This window comes from Phocoena sinus, chromosome 4, assembly GCF_008692025.1.
Source record: "Phocoena sinus isolate mPhoSin1 chromosome 4, mPhoSin1.pri, whole genome shotgun sequence".
Taxonomy (NCBI): Eukaryota; Metazoa; Chordata; class Mammalia; order Artiodactyla; family Phocoenidae; genus Phocoena; species Phocoena sinus.
The window spans coordinates 85,997,510-86,020,470 of NC_045766.1; the positions used below are offsets into that span (position 1 = coordinate 85,997,510).

Consider the following 22,961-nt stretch of genomic DNA (forward strand, 5'->3'; position numbering starts at 1 on the left):
TATAAACTGATGCAATCACTTTGGAAAATTATTTGGCAGAATCTACTAAATTTGGACATATACATATCTTAAGACCCAGAAATTAGATTATATAACCATATATACAACAGAAATGAGTACATATGTACAGCAAACAAGTATTCACTGCAGCATGTCAAAAGTCCAAAACTGGAACAGCCCAAATGTCAATCAACAACAGATAAATAAAGCTGTGGTATATTCATAAAACATAATACTACACAACAGTGAAAATGAAATGAATGAATGTTTGCTCCTTGCAACATTATAGATGAATCTCAGAAACATAATGTTGAGCAAATGAAACCAGACACAACTTAGTACATACTCGTTGATTTCATGCAGATAAAGCTCAAAACCAGACAAAGCTAAACTATGGTAATAGAAAAAGAGTGATTAATTTGGGGTAGAGTAATGACTAGAAGAGAACATAAGAGAGGATTCTAGGGTTCAATAAATGTTTTATTTTTTAATCTGGGTGCTGGTTACGCAGATATTTTCATGTGGTAAATGTTCTTTGATGGACAATTATGATTTGTGCACTTTTTGCATATGCGCTATACTTCGGTAAAAGATTTATTTATTTTTCTTAGTTTCTGCTTTATAACAAAGTGAATCAGCTACACATATACATATATCCCCATATCCCCTCCCTCTTGCGTCTCCCTCCCACCCTCCCTATCCCACCCCTCCAGGTGGTCACAAAGCACCGAGCTGATCTCCCTGTGCTATGAGGCTGCTTCCCACTAGCTATCTATTTTACATTTGGTAGCTGGGACAAAGTGAGAGAGTGTCATGGACATATAAGTTTTACTTTTAAAAGTAATCTGTGACTTCAGAATAATGATAACATAGAAAAATGCTATAACGGGAGAGGTTGAAGGTTTCCATGGAAGAACAAAAAACTCAGAAGAGCAAGAAAAGGAAATAGTATAAAACCATAATTGTTTTAAACATTCTGTGAACACCAATTTTGTTCATCTCCTTTCTTAACTTTTGTGGTTTTAGTTAATAATGGCCAGAAAAAGAGAGATACTTGATCTTCAACCTATGTACAAACCTCTTACTGTTGCCAAAGCGCTCTATCATATTCCATGGCTAGATAAAGACCAAGACCATATAAGCTTTATTCAGGTAATATTTGTATTTGCTAGTAATACTATCTCTAATGTATCAGCAAATGATATTTTAAAAGGTAAAGATTTAACCATGATATTCTTCAGTTTTAAATTATCTAAATGTCATTGATTACCTGTAAGATAAAATCAAAATCTCTTTGAATGACATGCAAAGTTCTCCCACAATCTGCCTCCTGCCTACCTCTCCATCTTTACTTCCTGTTACCCATGTGTCATATACCCCATACTCTATTTATACTGAACCACTCATGGCCCAAGAACTTTATACTGTTCTTTAAGTCCATTCCTCTGTGTGTGCTATTTACTTATCTTGAAATGCTCTTTGCTTTCATTTTTTTCCCCCCAAACCTCCTCTGCTTATTGCTTCTCTGGAAACACCCCTGCCAAAGGTACTCTGAAAAGCAGCCTTTAGAGTCAAATACCCCACCAGTAGAAGAACATCCTATGGTCCATCCAGAGTTTGGAGGACCAAAGGAATCACCACTGTTACTATATATCTTTATTATAGCATCATTACATTATATTACAATTACTATCTTTACATTTCTCTCCCCTACTATAATTTTTACCTCATCCAGCTTTTGAATACTCAACTCCTACCATGTAGCATCTCACATAGCGGGTGTTCAATAAGTGTTTGTGGGATGAACAAATAAACAGATTTAACCTGTTCTATTAACATCTTTTTCTATATCAAATAAGTAACAAAAGACAAATTATATTTTTTTCACCTGCTTAAAATATTTTGAATGAATGAATTTTTTTATTACTTCATCAGTTCTTTAGAGCACGAGTATATATAAGACACATATGTGCCATTAGCTTCTATCTGTCCTATTTTTCATCCAAATGAAATATTTTCATCCTTCTACTACATTCTTATTCCTAGATTAGATTGTTTTTTAATCTATGTATGAACACCCCATCTGAAATTACATATACCTGTGAATATCCACCTTCTTCTTTTTGTTAGCCATAATTCCTATCTTCTCTTACAAATTTATTACTAACACAAAATTTCAGATATTTCAAAGTAACATTTACTTTAAAAATGTACAACTTTTTAAAAAATGTAAACTCCAATCACCACTAAAATATTATTTATAGCTTACATACTTGGTGATATTTTTTAGGAAAGATCCAGAGTTGTAACATTTGATTGTGGAAATGATATATTTGAAGAAGGTGATGAGCCCCAAGGAATTTATGTAATTATTTCAGGCATGGTAAAGGTAAGGCAGAGACATTTATAAATGCCCTTGTGAGCACTAGTTAAAAAGTTACATAATAGAGAATAAATACCTTTCAATGTTAAGAACTCCATTATTCCTTTTTTTGGACAGCAGCTGTTACCCAAACAACAATTTTCTTCCTCAGACACAATGATAATACCAGCCATCACCTTTAAGCCATACATTGCTATTGATAACAAGAAACCTCAAAGGATCAGCATTAAGTTGGAAAGTTATAATATACATTGTTATTTATCTTATGTTTGAGTTGGGCTTTTAGCCATTCTAAGACAGGTGTAGGTTGAGTGAGTAGGTGGAATCAGAAAGATCAGAGTATTTAAGAATGCTTTTTTTCCAAGTCATTGCTAATTTAATAAATTCACTTTAAAAGTTATGAGTAATACATGTTCTCAAACAATATATAAATATTAAAACTGTTAAAATCAAAGGGGGAAAAAGCCATAAATTAAATAGTTTTGGTAAATTAACTGGCCTATGTATTTTTTTTCTTTCTTTGTTCCTGAACAGCTTCAAAGATCAAAGCCAGGTTTGGGAATTGACCAAATAATCTGGGAGTCAGAGGAGAAAGATTACCAAATAACTTACACAGACTTTGTGATCAGTGGGGCAATAATAGGAGAGCTAAACTGCTTGACTAATGAACCTATGAAATATTCTGCCACCTGCAAAACTGTAGTGGAGGTCAGAAAACATCACCTAATGTCTTACTGTTGTACCTTGTTAAATATCTAGTACAAAATTTAAGGTTATTTTTGTACTTGTATATGTTTACAGTCTAGCGACAATTTTTTTAAAAATATGGATGATAAAGAAATAAAACTTGTTATAAAATTTTATGAACACACTATAATGTCCTAACAAAATGGTTTGTAAAAGTTAACCTACTATATTGAAACAAGGATTTAACCAGAAAAACTGGTTATATGAGATCTCTCATGGGAAAATTAGATGGGATATGTTAACTATCAATACCATAATTTGGAGGGTAAGGAAGGGAATAAGTCAAAGAGCTGGGGTTTATTACTAGAAAAGTTGAGCAAAGTGGACGGAAGTTTCCTGACACACAATTGAGGACAAAATCCTCAAAGCAGCAGAGGCTTCCACTGGCCTAATGTGAACTCAGAAAAAATAATGACTGTAAATAATTGAATCTCCAAAATATATAAAAACCCATAAGTTGATAATGACACCTATTATTTTATTCCATAAAGGTTGCTAGGATATCAATTTATGTCTCTGAAAATGGATTGCTTCTTTTTCTTTTGAAAGGACCGTGTATTATTTATTATTTTTTTACTATATATATATTTTTTTGGGGGGGGAGGGAGGCCAGGCTATGCAGCTTGCGGGATATTAGTTCCCCAACCAGGGGTCAAACCCAGACCCCTGGCAGTGGAAGCCCGGAGTCCTAACCACTGGACCACCAGGGAATTCTGGATTGCTTCTTTTAAAAAAGAAAAAATTAAACATTTATATTGCCTTTCCTCTATGAACTCTTTCAAGGAAGCTAAAAAGAAAAAAAAAATGATGAAAAATTCTTCTGTGTAGAAGAATTCCAGCTAACAAATGTAGAATGACAGAATTAGAATATCTCCATTTTGCCATCCCTAATGAAGTAATAAAACCTCTGTCAGAATGTCTATCATTAAAAAGTCTACAAATAACAATGGGACTTCCCTGCCAGTCCAGTGTTTAAGACTCTGTGCTTCCACCGTAGGGGCCCCAGGTTTGATCCCTGGTTGGGGAACTAAGATCCCACATACTGCAAGGTGCAGTCAAAAAGTGAAAAAAAAAAAAACTCTGTAAATAACAAATGTTGGTGAGGATGTGGATAAAGGAACGCCTAGTACACTGTTTGTCGGAATGTAAATTTGTGCCACTATGGAAAACAGTATGGAGGTTCCTAAAAACTAAAAATAGAGATACCATATAATCCAGGAATTCTGCTCTTGGATAGGTATATGAAGAAAATGAAAGCATTAATTCGAAAAGATACATGTACCCCAGTGTTCACAGCAGTATTATTTATAACAGCCAAGACATGGAAGCAACCTAAGTGGTTATATATATATTATATACATATAGATGGTAATATTACTAAGCCATAAAAAAAGAATGAAATTCTGCCATTTGCAACAACATGGTTGGACCTGGAGGGTATTATGTTTAGTGAAATAAGTCAGAGAAAGACAAATACTATAAGTTATCACTTATATGTGGAATCTAAAAAAAGAAAACAAACAAATTAATATGACAAAACAGAAATGGACTCACAGATACAGAAAAAAAATTAGTGGTTACCAATAGGGAGAGGGAAGGGGTTGGGACAAAATAAGGGTAGAGGATTAAGAGGTACAAACTACTATGTATAAAATAAATAAGCTACAAAAATATATTGCACAGTACAGGGAATAGAGTCAATATTTTGTAATAACTTTAAATGGAGTATAATCTATAATAATACTGGATCACTATGTTGTACACCTGAAGCTAGTATAATATTGTAAATCAACTATGCTTCAATTTTAAAAATTGGGCAAAGGATTTGAACAGATACTTCACAAAAGAATATACAAATTGCCCATAAACACATGAAGAAGATAATCAATATCATTAGCTCTCAGAGAAATGCAAATTAAAATCATGATAAGTTATCACTACACACCTACTACATTGGCTAAAAATAAAAAAACTGAACACAGGGTATTAGCAAGGATGTGAAGCAACTGAAATTCTCATACATGGCTAGTTAAAGGGTAAAATGTTACAACTTCATCTGAAAACAGTGTGGCAGTTTCTCATAAGGTTAAATACACACATACCCTATTACCCAGCAACCCCACTCATAGATACTTACTAAGAGAAATTAAAACCAACACACACAGTGTCTTCTGTATTATAGCAGCTTATTCCTAATAGCCAATAGTCTGTTCATTGTTAGTATCCGCATTTTATTATTGACCAAAACACTCGCTCCCCTCAAATAATGTGTTTTTAGAAATACTTATGTCTTTAGAAAAGGTTAAATGATCTTTGATACTTGGTTTCCTATTTTTTTCAGAATCTGTAAGAATAATAAAGAACCTCTCATTGGATCATGTAGTCTTTTAGTGCTTAGTGTATGACAAGATTGCACAAATATTTACTAAATAGATACATTTTATTAGGTTTCCAGGAAATAACATGAAGCTATATAATTTAAATTATTAGCTTTAACGTTACATATATAAATGAGAAAACCTCATTTCATTAAATCATGGGTGCACAGGATGAAATGTTAAACTGATATCCTCTGGGACTTCCCTGGCAGTCAGGTGGTTAAGACTTCGTCTCCCAACGCAGGGAGTGTGGGTTCCATCCCAGGTTGGGAAACTAAGATCCCACATGCCTCGTGGCCAAAAAACCAAAACATAAAACAGAAGCAATATTGTAAGAAATTCAATAAAAGACTTTAAAAGAATTGATATCCTCTTCTTTCCAGGCATACTTTATTCCCAAACATCACTTGTATGAAGCTTTTGAACAATTCTGTCCTCACATTGAATATAAAATGTGGCTAAAACTTGGACTTTCTATTACTGTCAAAAAAATCAGGGAACATTTATCTTATGAGGTAAGAGGTGTTTATATAAAATTGTATTTCTTTCTGAGTGAAATAGCCCTAAAGTTTTGTTAGAAATTAACTATTTAGGAATTTATATTAAACTTTATAAACAATAGACTGTGAAATTGTGTTTTTCTTATAGGATTGGAATTACAAGATGCAGTTAAAACTCTGTAATGTTTATGTAAAAAATATACCAAAGAACACCAAAACTGATATCTATGATGAAACTGTAATTTATGTCATCCTCATTCATGGAGCTGTGGAAGATTGTCAGTTACGAAAAGCTTATAAGGCTCCTTTCTTAATTCCTATAACATGCCATCAGGTAAAGAAATATTGATTCATATCTTCAGGTCAATATGCCATTTGTCCAACGTGTTAATATTAGAAAAATTGTCACTTTTCCACCTTCTCATTCTCTCCCTTTCCCCCACCACCTCCATACACACACACACACACACACACACACACACACACACACACATAATTAATTGATTGCTTTGGGACTGGGTAGCCCAAACACCAAGCTATTCCTATTCACTGTCAATGAATTAGGCCAAGCTATACATTTTGACCACAGTTAGATTTTGGTGCAACTGTAAATAGCAAAAGAGGACCTGTTAAGTTCACGTACATATTGCAGAAGGACTACTCTCTCTGGACTGTAACAGCAGTGCTCTAAAAATGTTCTGTCAGTCCCATGCTGAAGTGAGTACCAGTGGTATTTCCCCAGATACTTTCAAAGTGAATGTAGAAATGAAGGGCTTCTCATATTTAAGCTGTTGGGTTACCCTTCCAATTAAAATGAGAAGCTGTGCCATGAGAAGAAAGAAAGAAGTAAGACTGTATTATGTGTGTGTCTGTGTGTGTGTAGAGTAAGAGAGGCACATGTCAGGAGGAATCAGAGGGCACATAAAATACAGCTAAAGAAAGTAACTTGAAAGAGGGACCTAGAGTCAATTAAATCAGGTATTTTTTAAAAGCAACTATGACAGAAACAGTGCTAGATGCTAAAGTGGTCAAGATGAATGAGACTTTCAGCTTGCCCTCAAGAGATCTCTCAACCAAGCGAAAAGAAACATATATAAATAGATTAATAAACATTAACAGCTGTGGTAGAAGTGCTTAAAAGGTAGATTTGGGACACAAGGAAAAAACTGAGGTGGGAATAAGAGGAATTCTAAGCTGAGAAACAGTCACAAGAAAATTTTCTACGTGGATGCCACTAGCATCAATTTGATGCCAAGTGAGAGGAAGTAAAACATTATTCTTAACTATGGTGCTCCCCAACTCTATTCTTGAATACATAACAATAGAGCTTAGTTGGGGGGTGCTGGTTGGGAATTTAGATGACCAAGTAAGAGATTCTCAAGGCAGCCCAAACCTGCCCAACCCTGTCTACTCTCCTAGGCATAAAACTCTGCTCACTGTGGATTTGGGCACCAATGTTATGCAAAGCATATTGAAGACAGTCACAAGGTTGGAAGATTTCTTGAAATCCATTGATTTTCAAACTTTCTTCCTGCCGCATAGAAAAACTTTCTGGGTGATATTTTAAAGGGTCATTGATGATTAACTCGATTATTTTTCTCATTTGTAATAAAAATGAGCAAAATAATTAAAAATCAGTGAAAGTATGTAGAATATTGACTCTCACAAAACTAACATATCCAGGTATTTAAAGATATCTAATATCTATTGCTACTGTCAATTTTCAGGCCCAGATATTTAGAGAGGGTCTGAGATAGTACCCTAACAGAGAAACATTCAACTGTATGATATAGCTTGTAATCTGTCAACTTTCAGATACAAGGCACTGAAGATTTCACAAAGGTAACAATTGTTCAAACTGCGATTAATTCAAAAAAATTCAGGTGGAGCACTAGAAAGTATATAACTTCACGTAAGCATGCTCATCCTGTAGCATCAGGTATGTTAGATTTCTTTGAGTAATTGGGAACTTACTTTCCTTTTGTAAAATACTCCTATATGTATTTGGAAACTTGTATGCATTCTACCTAGAGTATTGAGGAATCCTTTTAACTGCCATATTTGATAACCAGTGTGTGAATTAAAACCGAGAACATCTAAGTTATTAGAAATTTTAATATTTAATCTATAAAAACAAACACATATAATATATATTATACACATTATTTGTGTATAAAAGTAATTAATGAGGGAATTTCTAATTCATCCCAAAAGTTAAAATATTTTATACAGCAGTAATAGTGAAAATATTCTTGCACTGTCTGAACAACAGAGATATAAATCATGTGACTAAATAAATAACTTTATTATTTTTTAAAAATTTTTCGAATTTTATTTATTTTTTTATACAGCAGGTTCTTATTAGTCATCAGTTTTATACACATCAGTGTATACATGTCCATCCCAATCGCCCAATTCATCACACCACCACCCCCACCCCACACAGCTTTCCCCCCTTGGTGTCCATACGTTTATTCTCTACATCTGTGTGTCTATTTCTGCCCTGAAAACTGGTTCATCTGTACCATTTTTCTAGGTTCCACATATATGCGTTAATATACGATATTTGTTTTTCTCTTTCTGACTTACTTCAGTCTGTATGACAGTCTCTAGATCCATCCATGTCTCCACAAATGACCCAATTTCGTTCCTTTTTATGCCTGAGTAATATTCCGTTGTATATATGTACCACATCTTCTTTATCCATTCAGCTGTTGCTTCCATGACCTGGCTATTGTAAATAGTGCTACAACGAACATTGGGCTGCAGATGTCTTTTTGAATCATGCTTTTCTCTGGGTATATGCCCAGTAGTGGGATTGCTGGATCATATGGTAATTCTATTTTTAGCTTTTTAAGGAAACTCCATACCGTTCTGCATAGTGGCTGTATCAATTTACATTCCCGCCAACATTACAAGAGGGTTCCCTTTTCTCCACACCCTCTCCAGCATTTGTTGTTTGCAGATTTTCTGATGATGCCCATTCTAACTGGTGTGAGGTGACACCTCATTGTAGTTTTGATTTGCATTTCTCTAAAAATTAGTGATGTTGAGCAGCTTTTCATGTGCTTCTTGGTCATCTGTATGTCTTCTTTGGAGAAATGTCTATTTAGGTCTTCGGCCCAATTTTGGATTGGGTTGTTTGTTTTTTTAATATTGAGCTGCATGAGCTGTTTATATATTTTGGAGATTGATCCTTTGTCCATTGATTCATTTGCAAATATTTTCTCCCATTGTGAGGGTTGTCTTTTGGTCTTGTTTGTAGTTTCCTTTGCTGTGCAAAAGCTTTTAAGTTTCATTAGGTTCCATTTGTTTATTTTTGTTTTTATTTCCATTACTCTAGGAGGTGGATCAAAAAAGATCTTGCTGTGATTTATGTCAAAGAGTGTTCTTCCTATGTTTTCCTCTAGGAGTTTTATAGTGTCTGGTCCTACATTTAGGTCTCTAATCCATTTTGAGTTTATTTTGTATATGGTGTTAGGGAGTGTTCTCATTTCATTCTTTTACATGTAGCTGTCTAGTTTTCCCATCACCACTTATTGAAGAGACTGTCTTTTCTCCATTGTATATCCTTGCCTCCTTTGTCATAGATTAGTTAACCATAGGTGTGTGGGTTTATCTCTGGGCTTTGTATCTTGTTCCATAGATCTATATTTCTGTTTTCATGCCAGTACCATATTGTCTTGATTAATGCAGCTTTCTAGTATAGTCTGAAGTCAGGGAGTCTGATTCTTCCAGCTATATTTTTTTTCCTCAAGACGGCTTTGGCTATTCAGGGTCTTTTGTGTCTCCATACAAATTTTAAGATTTTTTGTTCTAGTTCTATAAAAAATGCCATTGGTAATTTGATAGGGATTTCATTGAATCTGTAAATTGCTTTGGGTAGTATAGTCATCTTCACAATATTGATTGTTCCAATCCAAGAACACAGTATATCTCTCCATCTGTTGGTATCATCTTTAATTTCTTTCATCAGAGTCTTATACTTTTCTGCATACAGGTCTTTTGTCTCCCTATGCAGGTGTACTCCTAGGTATTTTATTCTTTTTGTTGCAGTGGTAAATGGGAGTGTTTCGTTAGTTTCTCTTTCAAATTTTCATCATTAGTGTATAGGAATGCAAGAGATTTCTATGCATTAATTTTGTATCCTACAACTTTACCAAATTCATTGATTAGCTCTAGTAGTTTTCTGGTGGAATCTTTAGGATTCTCTATGTATAGTGTCATATCATCTGCAAACAGTGACAGTTTTACTTCTTCTTTTCCTACTTGCATTATTTTATTTCTTTTTCTTCTCTGATTTCCGTGGCTAAGACTTCCAAAACGCTGTTGAATAATAAGGTGAGAGTGGACATCCTTGCCTTATTCCTGATCTTAGAGGAAATGCTTTCAGATTTTCACCATTGAGAATGATGTTTGCTGTGGGTTTGTCGTATATGGCCTTTATTATGTTGAGGTAGTTTCCCTCTATGCCCACTTTCTGGAGAGTTTTTATCATAAATCGGTGTTGAATTTTGTCAAAAGCTTTTTCTGCATCTATTGAGATGATCAAGTGGTTTTTATTCTTCAATTAATTAACATGGTGTATCACATTGATTGATTTGCATATATTGAAGAATCCTTGCATCCGTGGGATAAATCCCACTTGATCATGGTGTATGATCCCTTTAATGTGTTGTTGGATTCTGTTTGCTAGTATTTTGTTGAGTATTTTTGCATCTATATTCATCAGTGATATTTGTCTGTAATTTTCTTTCTTTGTAGTATCTTTGTCTGGTTTTGGTATCAGGGTGATGGTGGCCTCATAGAATGAGTTTGGGAGTGTTTCTTCTGCTGCAATTTTTTGGAAGAGTTGAGAAGGATGGGTGTTAGCTCTTGTCTAAATGTTTGATAGAATTCACCTGTGAAGGCATCTGGTCCTGGACTTTTGTTTGTTGGAAGATTTTTAATAACAGTTTCAATTTCATTACTTGTGATTGCTGTGTTCATATTTTCTATTTCTTCCTAGTTCAGTCTTGGAAGGTTATACCTTTCTAAAAATTTGTCCATTTCTTCCAGGTTGTCCATTTTATTGGCATAGAGTTGCTTGCAGTAGTCTCTTAGGATGCTTTGTATTTCTGCAGTGTCTGTTGTAACTTCTCCTTTTTCCTTTCTAATTTTATTGATTTGAGTCCTCTCCCTCTTTTTCTTGATGAGTCGGGCTAATGGTTTACAAATTTTGTTTATCTTCTCAAAGAAACAGCTTTTAGTTTTATTGATCTTTGCTGTTGTATTCTTTGTTTCTATTTCATTGATTTCTGCTCTGATCTTTATGATTTCTCTCCTTCTGCTAACATTGGGTTTTGTTTGTTCTTCTTTCTCTAGTTCTTAGGTGTAAGGTTAGATTGTTTATTTGAGATTTTTCTTGTTTCTTGAGGTAGGCTTGTATAGCTATAAACTTCCCTCTTAGAACTGCTTTTGCTGCATCCCATAGGTTTTGGATCATTGTGTTTTCTTTGTCATTTGTCTCTAGGTATTTTTTGGTTTCCTCTTCGATGTCTTCAGTGATCTCTTGGTTATTTAGTAACATATTGTTTAGCCTCATTTAATCATGTGTTTCTGTTTTTCACATTTCTTTCCCTGTAATTGATATCTAGTCATATAGAGTTGTGGTCATAAAAGACACTCGATATGATTTCAATTTTCTTAAATTTACCAAGGCTTGATTTGTTACCCAAGATATGATCTATCCTGGAGAAGATTCCATGGGCACTTGAGAAGAAAGTGTAATCTGCTGTTTTTGGATGGAATGTTCTATAAATATCGATTAAATCTATCTGGTCTTTTATGTGATGTAAAGCTTGTGTTTCCTTATTAATTTTCTGTTTGGATGACCTATCCATTGGTGTAAGTGAGGTGTTAAAGTCCCCCACTATTATTGTGTTACTGTCGATTTCCTCTTTTGTAGCTGTTAACAGTTGCCTTATGTACTGAGGTGCTCCTATGTTAGGTGCATATATATTTATAATTGCTATATCTTCTTCTTGGATTGATCCCTTGATCATTATGTAGTGTCCTTCATTGTCTCTTGTAACATTCTTTATTTTAAAATCTAATATGTGTATTGCTACTCCAGCTTTCTTTTGATTTCCATATGCATGGAATATCTTTTTCCATCCCCTCACTTTCATTCTGTATCTGTCCCTAGGTCTGAAGTGTGTCTCTTGTAGAGAGCATATAGATGGGTCTTGGTTTTGTATCCATTCAGGAAGCCTGTGTCTTTTGGTTGGAGCATTTAATCCATTCACGTTTAGGGTAATATCAACATGTATGTTCCTATGACCATTTTGTTAATTGTTTGGGGTTTGTTTTGTGGGTCCTTTTCTCCTCTTGTGTTTCCCACTTACAGAAGTTCCTTTAGCATTTGTTTTAGAGCTGATTTTGTGGTGCTGAATTCTCTTAGTTTTTGCTTTTCTGTAAAGCTTTTGATTGCTCCATCAAATCTGAAAGAGATCCTTGCTGGGTATAGTGATCTTAGTTGTAGGTTCTTCCCTTTCATCACTTTAAGTATATCATGCCACTCCCTTCTGGCTTGTAGAGTTTCTGCTGAGAAATCAGCTGTTAACCTTATTGGAGTTCCCTTGTACGTTATTTGTCATTTTTCTCTTGTTGCTTTCAATAACTTTTCTTTGTCTTTGATTTTTTCCAATTTGATTACTATGTGTCTTGGCGTGTTTCTCCTTGGGTTTATCTTGTATGGAACTCACTGCACTTCCTAGACTTGGGTGGGTATTTCCTTTCCCATGTTAGGGAAGTTTTCAACTATAATCTCTTCAAATAATTTTTTGGGTCCTTTCTCTGTCTCTTCTCCTTCTGGGACCCCTATAATGTGAATGTTGTTGCATTTAATGTTGTATCAGAGGTCTCTTAAGCTGTCTTCATTTCTTTCCATTCTTTTTTCTTTATCCTGTTCCATGACAGTGAATTGCACCATTCTGTCTTCCAGGTCACTTATCCGTTCTTCTGCCTCAGTTATTCTGCTATTGATTCCTTTTAGTGTAGTTTTCATTTCATTTATTTCATTGTTCTTCTCTGTTTGTTTGTTCTTTAATTCTTCTAACTCTTTGTTAAACATTTCTTGCATCTTCTTGATGTTTGCCTCCATTCTTTTTCAGAGGTCCTGGATCATCTTCACTATGATTATTCTGAATTCTTTTTCTGGAAGGTTGCCTATCTCCACTTCATTTAGTTGTTTTTCTGGGGTTTTCTCTTGTTCCTTCATCTGGTACATAGCTCTCTGCCTTTTCATCTTGTCTATCTTTCTGTGTATGTGTTTTTTGTTTCGCAGGCTGCAGGATTGTAGCTCTTTTTGCTTCTGCTGTCTGCCCTGTGGTGGATGAGCCTATCTAAGAGGCTTGTGCAAGTTTCCTGACGGGAGGAACTGGTGATGGATAGAGCTGACTGTTGCTCTGGTGGGCAGAGCTCAATAAAACTTTAATCCACTTGTCTGCTGATGGGTGGGGCTGGGTTCCCTCCCTGTTGGTTGTTTGGCCTGAGGCAACCCGACACTGGAGCCTACCTGGGGTCTTTGGTGGCGCTAATGGCGGACTCTGGGAGGGCTCACACCAAGGGGTACTTCCCAGAACTTCTGCTGCCAGTGTCCTTGTCCCCACGTGAAACAAAGCCACCCCTCACCTCTGCAGGAGACCCTCCAACACTAGCAGGTAGGTCTGGTTCAGTCTCCTCTAAGGTTACTGCTCCTTCCCCTGGGTCCCGATGTGCACACTACTTTGTGTGTGCCCTCCAAGTGTGGAGTTTCTGTTTCCCCTAGTCATGTCGAAGTCCTGCAATGAAATTCCACTAGCCTTCAAAGTGTGATTCTGTAGGAATTCCTCCTCCTGTTGCCGGACCCCAAGGTTGGAAAGCTTGACATGGGGCTCAGAACCTTCACTCCAGTGGGTGGACTTCTGTGGTATAAGTGTTCTCCAGTCTGTGAGTCACCCACCCAGCAGTTATGGGATTTGATTTTACTGTGATTGTGCCCCTCCTACCCTCTCATTATGGCTTCTCCTTTGTCTTTGGATGTGGGGTATCTTTTTTGGTGAGTTCCAATGTCTTCCTGTCGATGATTTTCCAGCAGCTAATTGTGATTCTGGTGTTCTAGCAAGAGGGAGTGAGAACATGCCCTTCTACTCTGTCATCTTGGTTCAGGGCCCCAATAAATAACCTTAGTATAAAGCCTATTCATACAAATTTTGCATGAATAAAGTTGAATCAGAACATAAATGATTATTTAATAAATACTATTAAGTCATTGATTCAAATTTGGAAAATGAGTTTGAGGTAGATTTAAAAATTAACTGGTAAATAATTAAATTATTGAATAAATAGTAATATAATTTAATATTTATCATTTCACTGAAAGAGACAGTTCTAAATTTAGAAATATAGAAATTAATTTTAAAATTCTGTGTCAATAAAAATATTACCAATCAAGAGGTCAGCAAAGGACAATTCATGGAAGAAAAGTTACATTGAAAACAAAATGTAAAAAAGTTCAACACTACTAACATTTATAGAAACAGAAATTAAATATTGCTCTGTTTAATTAGTGAGATTTTTAAAGAATTATAATGCTTAATGCTCAAAAAAAATGTTGTGAATCTGATATACATTCTTACCTTGATACCAGCACTAATTGATGAAATAAATTTATCACAAGATTCCAAAGGCCATAAAGGTTTTTATATCCTTTGCCTAAATAATATAATTTCTATATATGTCAATTATACCTCAATAAAAAATTAATTAATAATATAATTTCTAGACATTTATTGTAAAGAAATAAATCAAAAAATGTGAAAAGGGTAATTGAGCATTATTTATAAAAATATAAAGTAGAAGTTATCAAAATGGCTAATGATAAATGAATGGTTAATTAAATTAACACATTAGTCAACATGATTAAATGCTAAATAACAATTAACCAATTAATTTCCCATGTAGTAACTTGGAAAAGACCAATGATACATGTCAAGTAAAAATACCAATGATACAACATTGTGTTGCTAACATTAAACAAATTTTATCTTTATTATGTTATAATTATATACCTTTGAATCCATGTGGACACACAATACTGTCATCACATGAGTCTCCTCTCATCTTTAGATTAAGCAGAAATGGGACATGGTATTGAAACCTTCACCATCTTCTCTTTTTTCAGCCATCTCCCCTCCCCACTCTCTAAAATGTAGCCATACCAAACAGCTAATGGTTCACATAATCTGGGAGACCTCATGTTTTCTCATTCCTGAACTTTTGCACATTCTTTCTTTTCCTTCTGCCTGGAACTTCTAAACATGCCTCTCCCCACATCTCCCCATTCCACGGAGCTAACTTCTTATTCTTCAAATCTCAGCATCACTGATACATTCCAAATTCACAACACTTCACTCTCCTGTGTGCTCCCATAGCCCGCTATGCACACAGTCCTGTTTTCCCATTTTGTATTTTTTTTTGCTGGCCCATCTGCTCCAAGAGGGCACGGATCATAACTCGTTTGTTTTCTTATGTATCCCCATTGCTTACCAATGGGCCTGGCATGCTCAATAGATATTAATATAAAAGTATTTTGGGGATGGTGGGACAATAGATGATTTTGTCTCTCTACTTTCCAAACCTTCTGCACAATTGTTACACAATCTTTATAATAGAGGACTTTTAATCCCTTTTTTGAAAAGTGACCCCACTTGCTACCAGTTGAAATTACCACCAATTTCAGATCACACGTCCTGGGTGTAAGTGACTTGAATATGGTTGACTTTGAGAGTCGGACTATTTGATACAGTCCTTTGTTTCAGTGCTTTAACTAACACAGTCTTTTTTGAAGCAGCTGCAAGCAGAACAAATGAAGAACACCCTCAAGAAGAGACAAGTACTCAGGTAAACTGAGAAATAGAGTGAAAGTACAGTCAGCCCTCCATATCTTAGAACACGGAACCCATGGATACTGGGCACATACTGTACTATGCCACTTTATATAAGAGACTTAAGCACCCATGGATTTTGGTACTTGTGGGAAGAGGGAATGTGGTCCTGGGACCAATCCCCTGCCGATACCTAGGGACGACTCTATCTCACTAGATCTACACCAGTCTACCTGTAGACTGGATTTTAGGGAGTTCTAGGTGGGGTAGAGAGTTTATTTATTTATTTAATAATTTTTTTTTTTTAATTGAGGCATATTTTTAAATTTTATTTATTTTATTTTTGGCTGTGTTGGGTCTTCGTTGCTGCACGTGGGCTTTTGTCTGGTTGCAGCAAGCGGGGGCTACTCTTCGTTGTGGTGTGCAGGCTTCTCATTGTGGTGGCTTCTCTTGTTGGGAACACAGGCTTTAGGCATGCGGGCTTTAGTAGTTGTGGCACACAGGCTCAGTAGTTGTGGCACATGGGCTCTACAGTGCAGGCTCAGTAGTTGTGGCACACGAGCTTATTTGTTCTGCGGCATGTGGGATCTTCCCAGACCAGGGCTCGAACCCATGTCTCCTTCATTGGCAGGCAGATTCTTAACCACTGTGCCACCAGGAAAGCCCAATTGAGGCATATCTGACATATTAGCTTCAGGGAGAATTTATTTTTAATTCTTGTCTTTTCCAAGCTGGTTGTATTTTTCCAGGAGATGTTGATTATCATGCCCAGAATCTGAGAAATATCTACTACAAATACATCAGAAAATTGTATATTTGATTGTTAAAAATGTTTTATATCAGTTAAGTCTATTTGCTGTATTAGCAGTAGGCATTAAACTCAAAACACATGCTCTCTTTCCCCCGAAACTCTCCTCATGAGTGTATGTTGAATGAAAGGTGATTATAGGTTCCATGGGGGACGTTGAAGGTGTTTTTCTCATGTCCGTCTTAAACTCAAATGTGTCCAAGTTCTCAGATCTTCAAGAGGCCAATACTCTTCTTTAACACACATGTTCTCATTCTGCATAAAAGCAGGAAGTTCACTTTCTCCCTAAGTATTTTGGAGTCTTCCTGCGGAAGCTTTTCCTCAAACCCTCCCTGGTTGTTGCTTGTTACCTAGAACTCCTGACCCAATAGCTTTGGGGCTAAGAGTATGGGCTCTAGCATGAAATTCTCTGGTTTGTCTCCTGGTTCCATCACATATTAGCCATGTGACCTTGGACAAGTTTCTCAACCTGCCTGAGCATCACTTTTTCCCTGTCTATAAAACAGGGATAATAGCAATGCCTATTTCATATAGTGCGACTACATGGGGATTAAAGAAATGGGAAGTACGCTGCATAGTATTTGACATATAACAAGCAATACATACACAGAATGTCTATTATTCTTTGTTACCCCTTCTTAACATTGTAAACTACTTCTCCAAACCTCTTTTGCTCTCCCCATATTAATTTTCTAAAAAAAAAAAATATGGACACAGTCACCTCCTCTAATTCTCGCAAACACAGTTGCTGCTGAAGACTAGGAAATAACAAAGGGAAATTACAATTAAAAAACAAAAAAAGAGGAGTAAGACACTTAAGATAAAATATTAGATGGCTTCGTCTAGCTTACCAATTAAGCCATCTTTCTCCTTAGCCCTGGCAGGCTGCCAAGCCTGTAGGATTCATCTTAATAGCATATTTGAGGGGATGGAGGGAAGAGCCAGGGAAGCTAGTGCTCTCCCGGTACACTTTGCCCCAAAATGCTGCTTTTCCTTAGTTAAAAAAAAGGATTGCATGATGGTTGCTAACATAGAGGAAGTAGTGTTAAAGTGAGAGACAGTCCATTAAATGGTAGAAACGTCAGCTACTGAGACATACAGAGATCAACAAATTGCGTTATTTAGTAAATTCTTTTTTCTCCCTGATGTCAGATCTTGGTTATGTTTCTGAGCCAGCTCCCTTCCTACTCCTCTCAAACCTTTGCCCTACTACTACCACCCCAGAACTGTAGCTTTACCTTTACATAATGAAAAAGGCTGACACAACATAAAGTGGCTCCTTACAAAATGTTTTGGTCCCCACACAGTGCTGTCGCTGGCAGAAGTCCCAGTTCTAGGTGCCCTGATCTACAGACCAGATTTGACACCAGCTCTGCTTTATAAATCTGACCCTTATTAACAGTCTCAGACTTTGACTCCTATCTCCATTTTTAGAATCAACAGCCTACAGAATCAATTGTTAAGACCACGGAGGATAAGAACTTCCATGAGGATGCCTATAATAAGTCTAAATGAAAGTCTGGTAAGCTGCCTCAGTTTCTCCAACATGATCAGGAGCACACCTGTCCCCAGAGATGTAGAAGGAAGCCAATTTATTTGCCTTTGTGTGATAGTATGATTATACTACCTTCCACTAGCCAGGGAGCTTCTAATGGCACTAGCTCTAAATTCTAATTTGGAAAATTAATTTTAAAATAAGATTCCTTTATCTGGATTTCTGAAAACTTTGTAGTCTCATGGTTCCCTCTCTATATTCTGCTATTTAGTCTCACATGCAACACTGGTTGCTCCCAATTTGGCAGGTCATTTTTCAGGCAGCCATGCACTGTGGAAGATGTAAACAGGCAATAAGCTATGACTTCATGTTCAAAAGTTTATGTTCTAGTTAAGGAGACAAAACATACCACACAGAAGGCAATTAAAATAACAATACGAGATACACCATGGACAGTGTCAACTGAAGCTAAATGAATTCAAAAGAGGAAAAGTAGCTACTGATCACAAACAAAGTCTTTGTAGAGAAATGAAGCGGACACTCAGAATAGAAGACACAGGAGAGCAAGACTTTGGGGGAAAAATGAGTAGACCAGCCTGACTGTTGGCCATTCAAAATGTGGTGTCTCTGGGGAAATATGTGTTTATAAGTGCTTTATATGACTCTATGTTACATTAAGAATATCACTGGGTTAAAAATGACCTTCAGATAAATCTTATCTCCATTTAAAAAACGTTAGCTCTTGCATACCACTTCCTATGACAAAGATCATATTTAAAAATAGATTTAAAAGCTAACAATACACCATCGAAAAGATGTTTGCAAGAATTATTTGCAACACATGGGAAAAATTTATACAAAATGATGAGGAAAACACTATGATTCCAACAGGCAAACTTATGAACAGCCAGTTCAGGGAAAAGACAATACCCAGAATATAGAGAAAACTAAACAACAATGAAGTATTAACATTTGTTTTTTTAAATGAACAGTTTTTATTCAATGGTAGAATTATTGCCTTTGAAATAACTGAAAATAGAGTGATACTTGTTTTCTCATATTTAGCTGGTGGATAAGTAAAAGTAATTTGTTAACAAAAGTCATAAAAATGCTTACACACTTGGGCTCAGTGTTTTTTGAAAAAATCAGTCTGAAAATTGAAATCCTAAGAGAGTAAAAATCAATCCAAAGAGAGAAATCCAAAGTATTCAAGTAGACATATGTACAACATGTCTAGTACACTACTATTTCTAGGGGCAAAAAATTTAAAAGAGCCTAAGTGTTCAACAATGAGAAAGTGTATAATTTCACTACAGCACATCCGTACACGGACTATCATAAAACCATGAAAAAGACTGGTTGAGTAGTCCAATGTAAAATATAAAAGCTGAAGGCAAAACTGTACTTATACCTTGTTTAGCATAAAACAAGGCCAGAAAAGATAAATCCAAATGATGTAATTAAGTGGAAAGGTGAGAGTAGGGATGGTCTTATTTACCTCTTTTATTTTATGCAGTTTTATTACCCTTATAATGAAAAATATGATGGTAAAACTATCAAGCATTATTCAAATATAAATTACTTTAAAGTTGTCTTTTCTTTTTTACCACCGTTTACGCTCAGCAATCCATAGTGTTAGGAAAGGGAGTGGTAATAGCCAGAGTTGAAACTCAGTGAGTGACTCAGAAATGACTCCAGTGAAGTTATTCCCACAATGGAAAACCCTCCTCCTGGTAATGCATAAAATACCCCTGTCCGGTTCGGCAGACGCCAAGGGCTACTTGGATTCAGACTCCCAGTTTAAATCACGTTGCCACCCCTTTATGAGGATGAATGATTCACACTTCCTTGCTCAACTTCCTTTCTTGGCCTCATCAATAATGACCAGATGTTTCTTGTGAGAATGAAAATGACCCTCCAATGCATCCTATCCCAGGTTGTGGGTCAATGTTGAAAGATTCCAAAGTTCTTTTGCCTTTGTTTTCTTTCCTTTCCATTTTTTTAGAAACGGTTGACAAGGCTGTTTTGAAGACTGACACATGCATTGGTACTGCTGTCATGAGATGCCTCCTGTTTTTGAAATGCATTTCCCTACCTCAAGAGGGAGCAACTTCGAGTTGGATCCTGTGCAAATGTTCTTGGTGTCACAAGGAAAGAAGTTTGGACCTTGCAACTGTTCTGTTTAAAACACTTTTTTGCAAAATTTCCTTGATTTAAAATATCTATTATTTAAAATATGTAAAACACTCCAGAAAATTTTAGAGTGAGTTTTAGTTTTAGAGCCAGAAAATAAGTTTATGCCGCCTCAATAATTTGCATATTACTCTTAAAGCAAAAATGGTTTGCTTCACTTTATGAAAATTAAATGCTATTAAAATGTATTTTAAATGTTGCTCTTGAACCAAGTATTGATTTTTTTCATTCATTGCACTTCACTCATCTTAGACTCGAAGCACTCAGTGAATTAAAATAGCAAAGAATGGAAATGGATTTAGACCGAACCATGTAACTCAGTCCTAAGCGAAACTGCCAGTGTCCATTTTGTTCATCATTATATTTACAATAGTGACCACAACGCCCAGCACATAATTTTAAAGGATAATCTTAACAGTGAAGCGATATTGTGTGCTTTCTGTATGCTGGTATATGACAAATGCTGTACAGTTATGAACTTACATAATCTTCACAACAACCACGTAAGGTAGGTACTATTATTTTCAATTTACAAATGAGTAAATTGAAAGACTGAGTGTGAGCAATTTGCCGAAAACCTCCCAGCTAGTAAGAGGCAGAGCAGAGAGTTGAAAACAAGCCTGTGATTAGCTATTTTACCATATATACCTCCAGTATGGTAAGTCTTAAATAAGTATCTGAAGAATTTATAAAAATTTAAATATATGTCTGTAGGATCATGCTTCCACCCAGGGGTTGGGAAATGTTATTCCAAACTTTTTTCTTGCTACAACTGGTGGGAGGCACAGTTTTCAGAAGCCAAGTGTAGAGACTCCATTCACAAAATGCGCTTGTGGAGAAGACAGTTCGGTTTGTTGCTGTTGGGAAAGTCAAATCAAACTGCTATCACTTCTCTCCAAAACTAAACTCAACCAGTTCTTTCCCAGTGATAGTTACATGACAGCTCTTTTAATGTCTGAAGAGACATTTTTATTACTGAGATAGTTGATGTACAATACTATACAAGTTACAGGTGTACAACATAGAGATTCACAATTTTTAAGGTTACTTCATTTTTAGTTATTCATTTTTAGTTATTATAAAATATTGGATATATTCCCCGTATTGTACAATATATCCTTGTAGCGGATTTATTTTACACATAACAGTTTGTACCTCTTAATCCCCTATCCCTATATTGCCCCTCTCCACCTCCCCACTGATAACTACAACTTTGTTCTCTCTACCTGTGAGTCTGTTTCCTTTTTGTTATATTCACTAGTTTGTTTCATTTTTTAGATTCCAAATGTAAGTGATATGTATTTGTCTTTCTCTGTCTGACTTATTTCACTTAGCATAATACCTGAGGGATCTTATTAATGAGTACCCTTCCTCTCCCGAGTTCTGAACCAAGTGAAAATTAAGACAGAGGATTACTTAGAACCTAAAACACACACATCCCACTCCCTCCACACCAACACACACACCTTTATTAGTGACTGAGCTGACATGGAATACATGGTTGCCTTTTGACTCCCAGATTTGGACAGATTTACCACTGTAGACATTTACCATTAAGCTTACTGCATAGCTGAGAACAGCAGAAAAGAAGATTTCTAAGGGCAAGTTCACCCCCAAAAGGAATCAGGAAGAAGGGACTGGACAAAGAACATCCAGACTCTGCTTCCAAATTCATTAACCTGATAAGCTACTGCACCTCAGCAGAATGAATGAGGAGGTATGGTGACAGGCCAGGAGTGTTAAGGCAATGGAGAGTGAAGCCCTCAATCTGGAACCAGAAATCAGGAGAGGGAAGAAGTGCTCTCCACCAGTAGCCATCACTGACAGCGAGCTTAGTGTGCACCAGGCACTCTTCTGAGGGTCTTGCCCTCATTTCAGCTTGAGCCATCACTACATGAAATTTAGGTGGTAGGTACTATCATCATCCCATTTTAAAGAGAAAGTAATGGAGCTTAAAGAATTCCGAAAATTGCTCAAAGTCACAGCTAGACGTGATGACACTGGTACTCAAATCGCCCAAATACATTCAGAATAATTTACAATGCTTTTTAAGTTCTCTAGATTTTTTTTTGTTGGGGGGGGAGGGGGTGGAAATCTAAGCCAATGGAGAAGAGAAGGATACACTCCAAAAAATATTAGTCATTGTCAGTGTCTGACTAGGTCCGTGTCCTTGACGGTAAACATTTCCACGTGGGGAAAGAAGCCTGAACAAGGCACTGAGATATGAAATAATTGCAGCACCTTGCAAGGTGTATACCCACCCTCCTCATCAGGGTATGGTAATTGTGTGCCCAGGACTCCTCCTTCACCAGAAAGAATGTAATGCTGATTTTGGCCTGAGAAGGGTGCTTAGAGCTCATTTTCGCTTGACTCCTCAGGGGAAGCCCACTTATTTGCTTACAAGGCCCAGAATATTGTCTGCTTTTAATATTTTTAGATAAGGACTTTACTTGGTCTTTTGACCCTTGGAATTTTATTTTTAACTTAGCTTTTAACTGTTACAGTGTTTAAACCTAGTTTGTATTATTTTTTTTCCCTCCAGATACATA

General features: G+C 36.1%; 1 protein-coding gene across 1 annotated transcript in view; it reads left to right on the top strand.

Annotated features, from left to right (window-relative positions):
• SLC9C1 (solute carrier family 9 member C1) overlaps positions 1-18,239 on the top strand; it is a 94,373-nt gene extending 76,134 nt beyond the window's left edge. Inside the window, exons 20-27 of the mRNA XM_032629415.1 lie at positions 1,027-1,152; positions 2,291-2,389; positions 2,918-3,091; positions 5,892-6,023; positions 6,157-6,342; positions 7,824-7,947; positions 15,868-15,932; positions 18,159-18,239. Coding sequence (XP_032485306.1) covers positions 1,027-1,152; positions 2,291-2,389; positions 2,918-3,091; positions 5,892-6,023; positions 6,157-6,342; positions 7,824-7,947; positions 15,868-15,932; positions 18,159-18,239 — 987 coding nt within the window. The remainder of the gene's footprint in view (positions 1-1,026; positions 1,153-2,290; positions 2,390-2,917; positions 3,092-5,891; positions 6,024-6,156; positions 6,343-7,823; positions 7,948-15,867; positions 15,933-18,158) is intronic.
• The last annotated feature ends 4,722 nt before the right edge of the window (positions 18,240-22,961 follow it).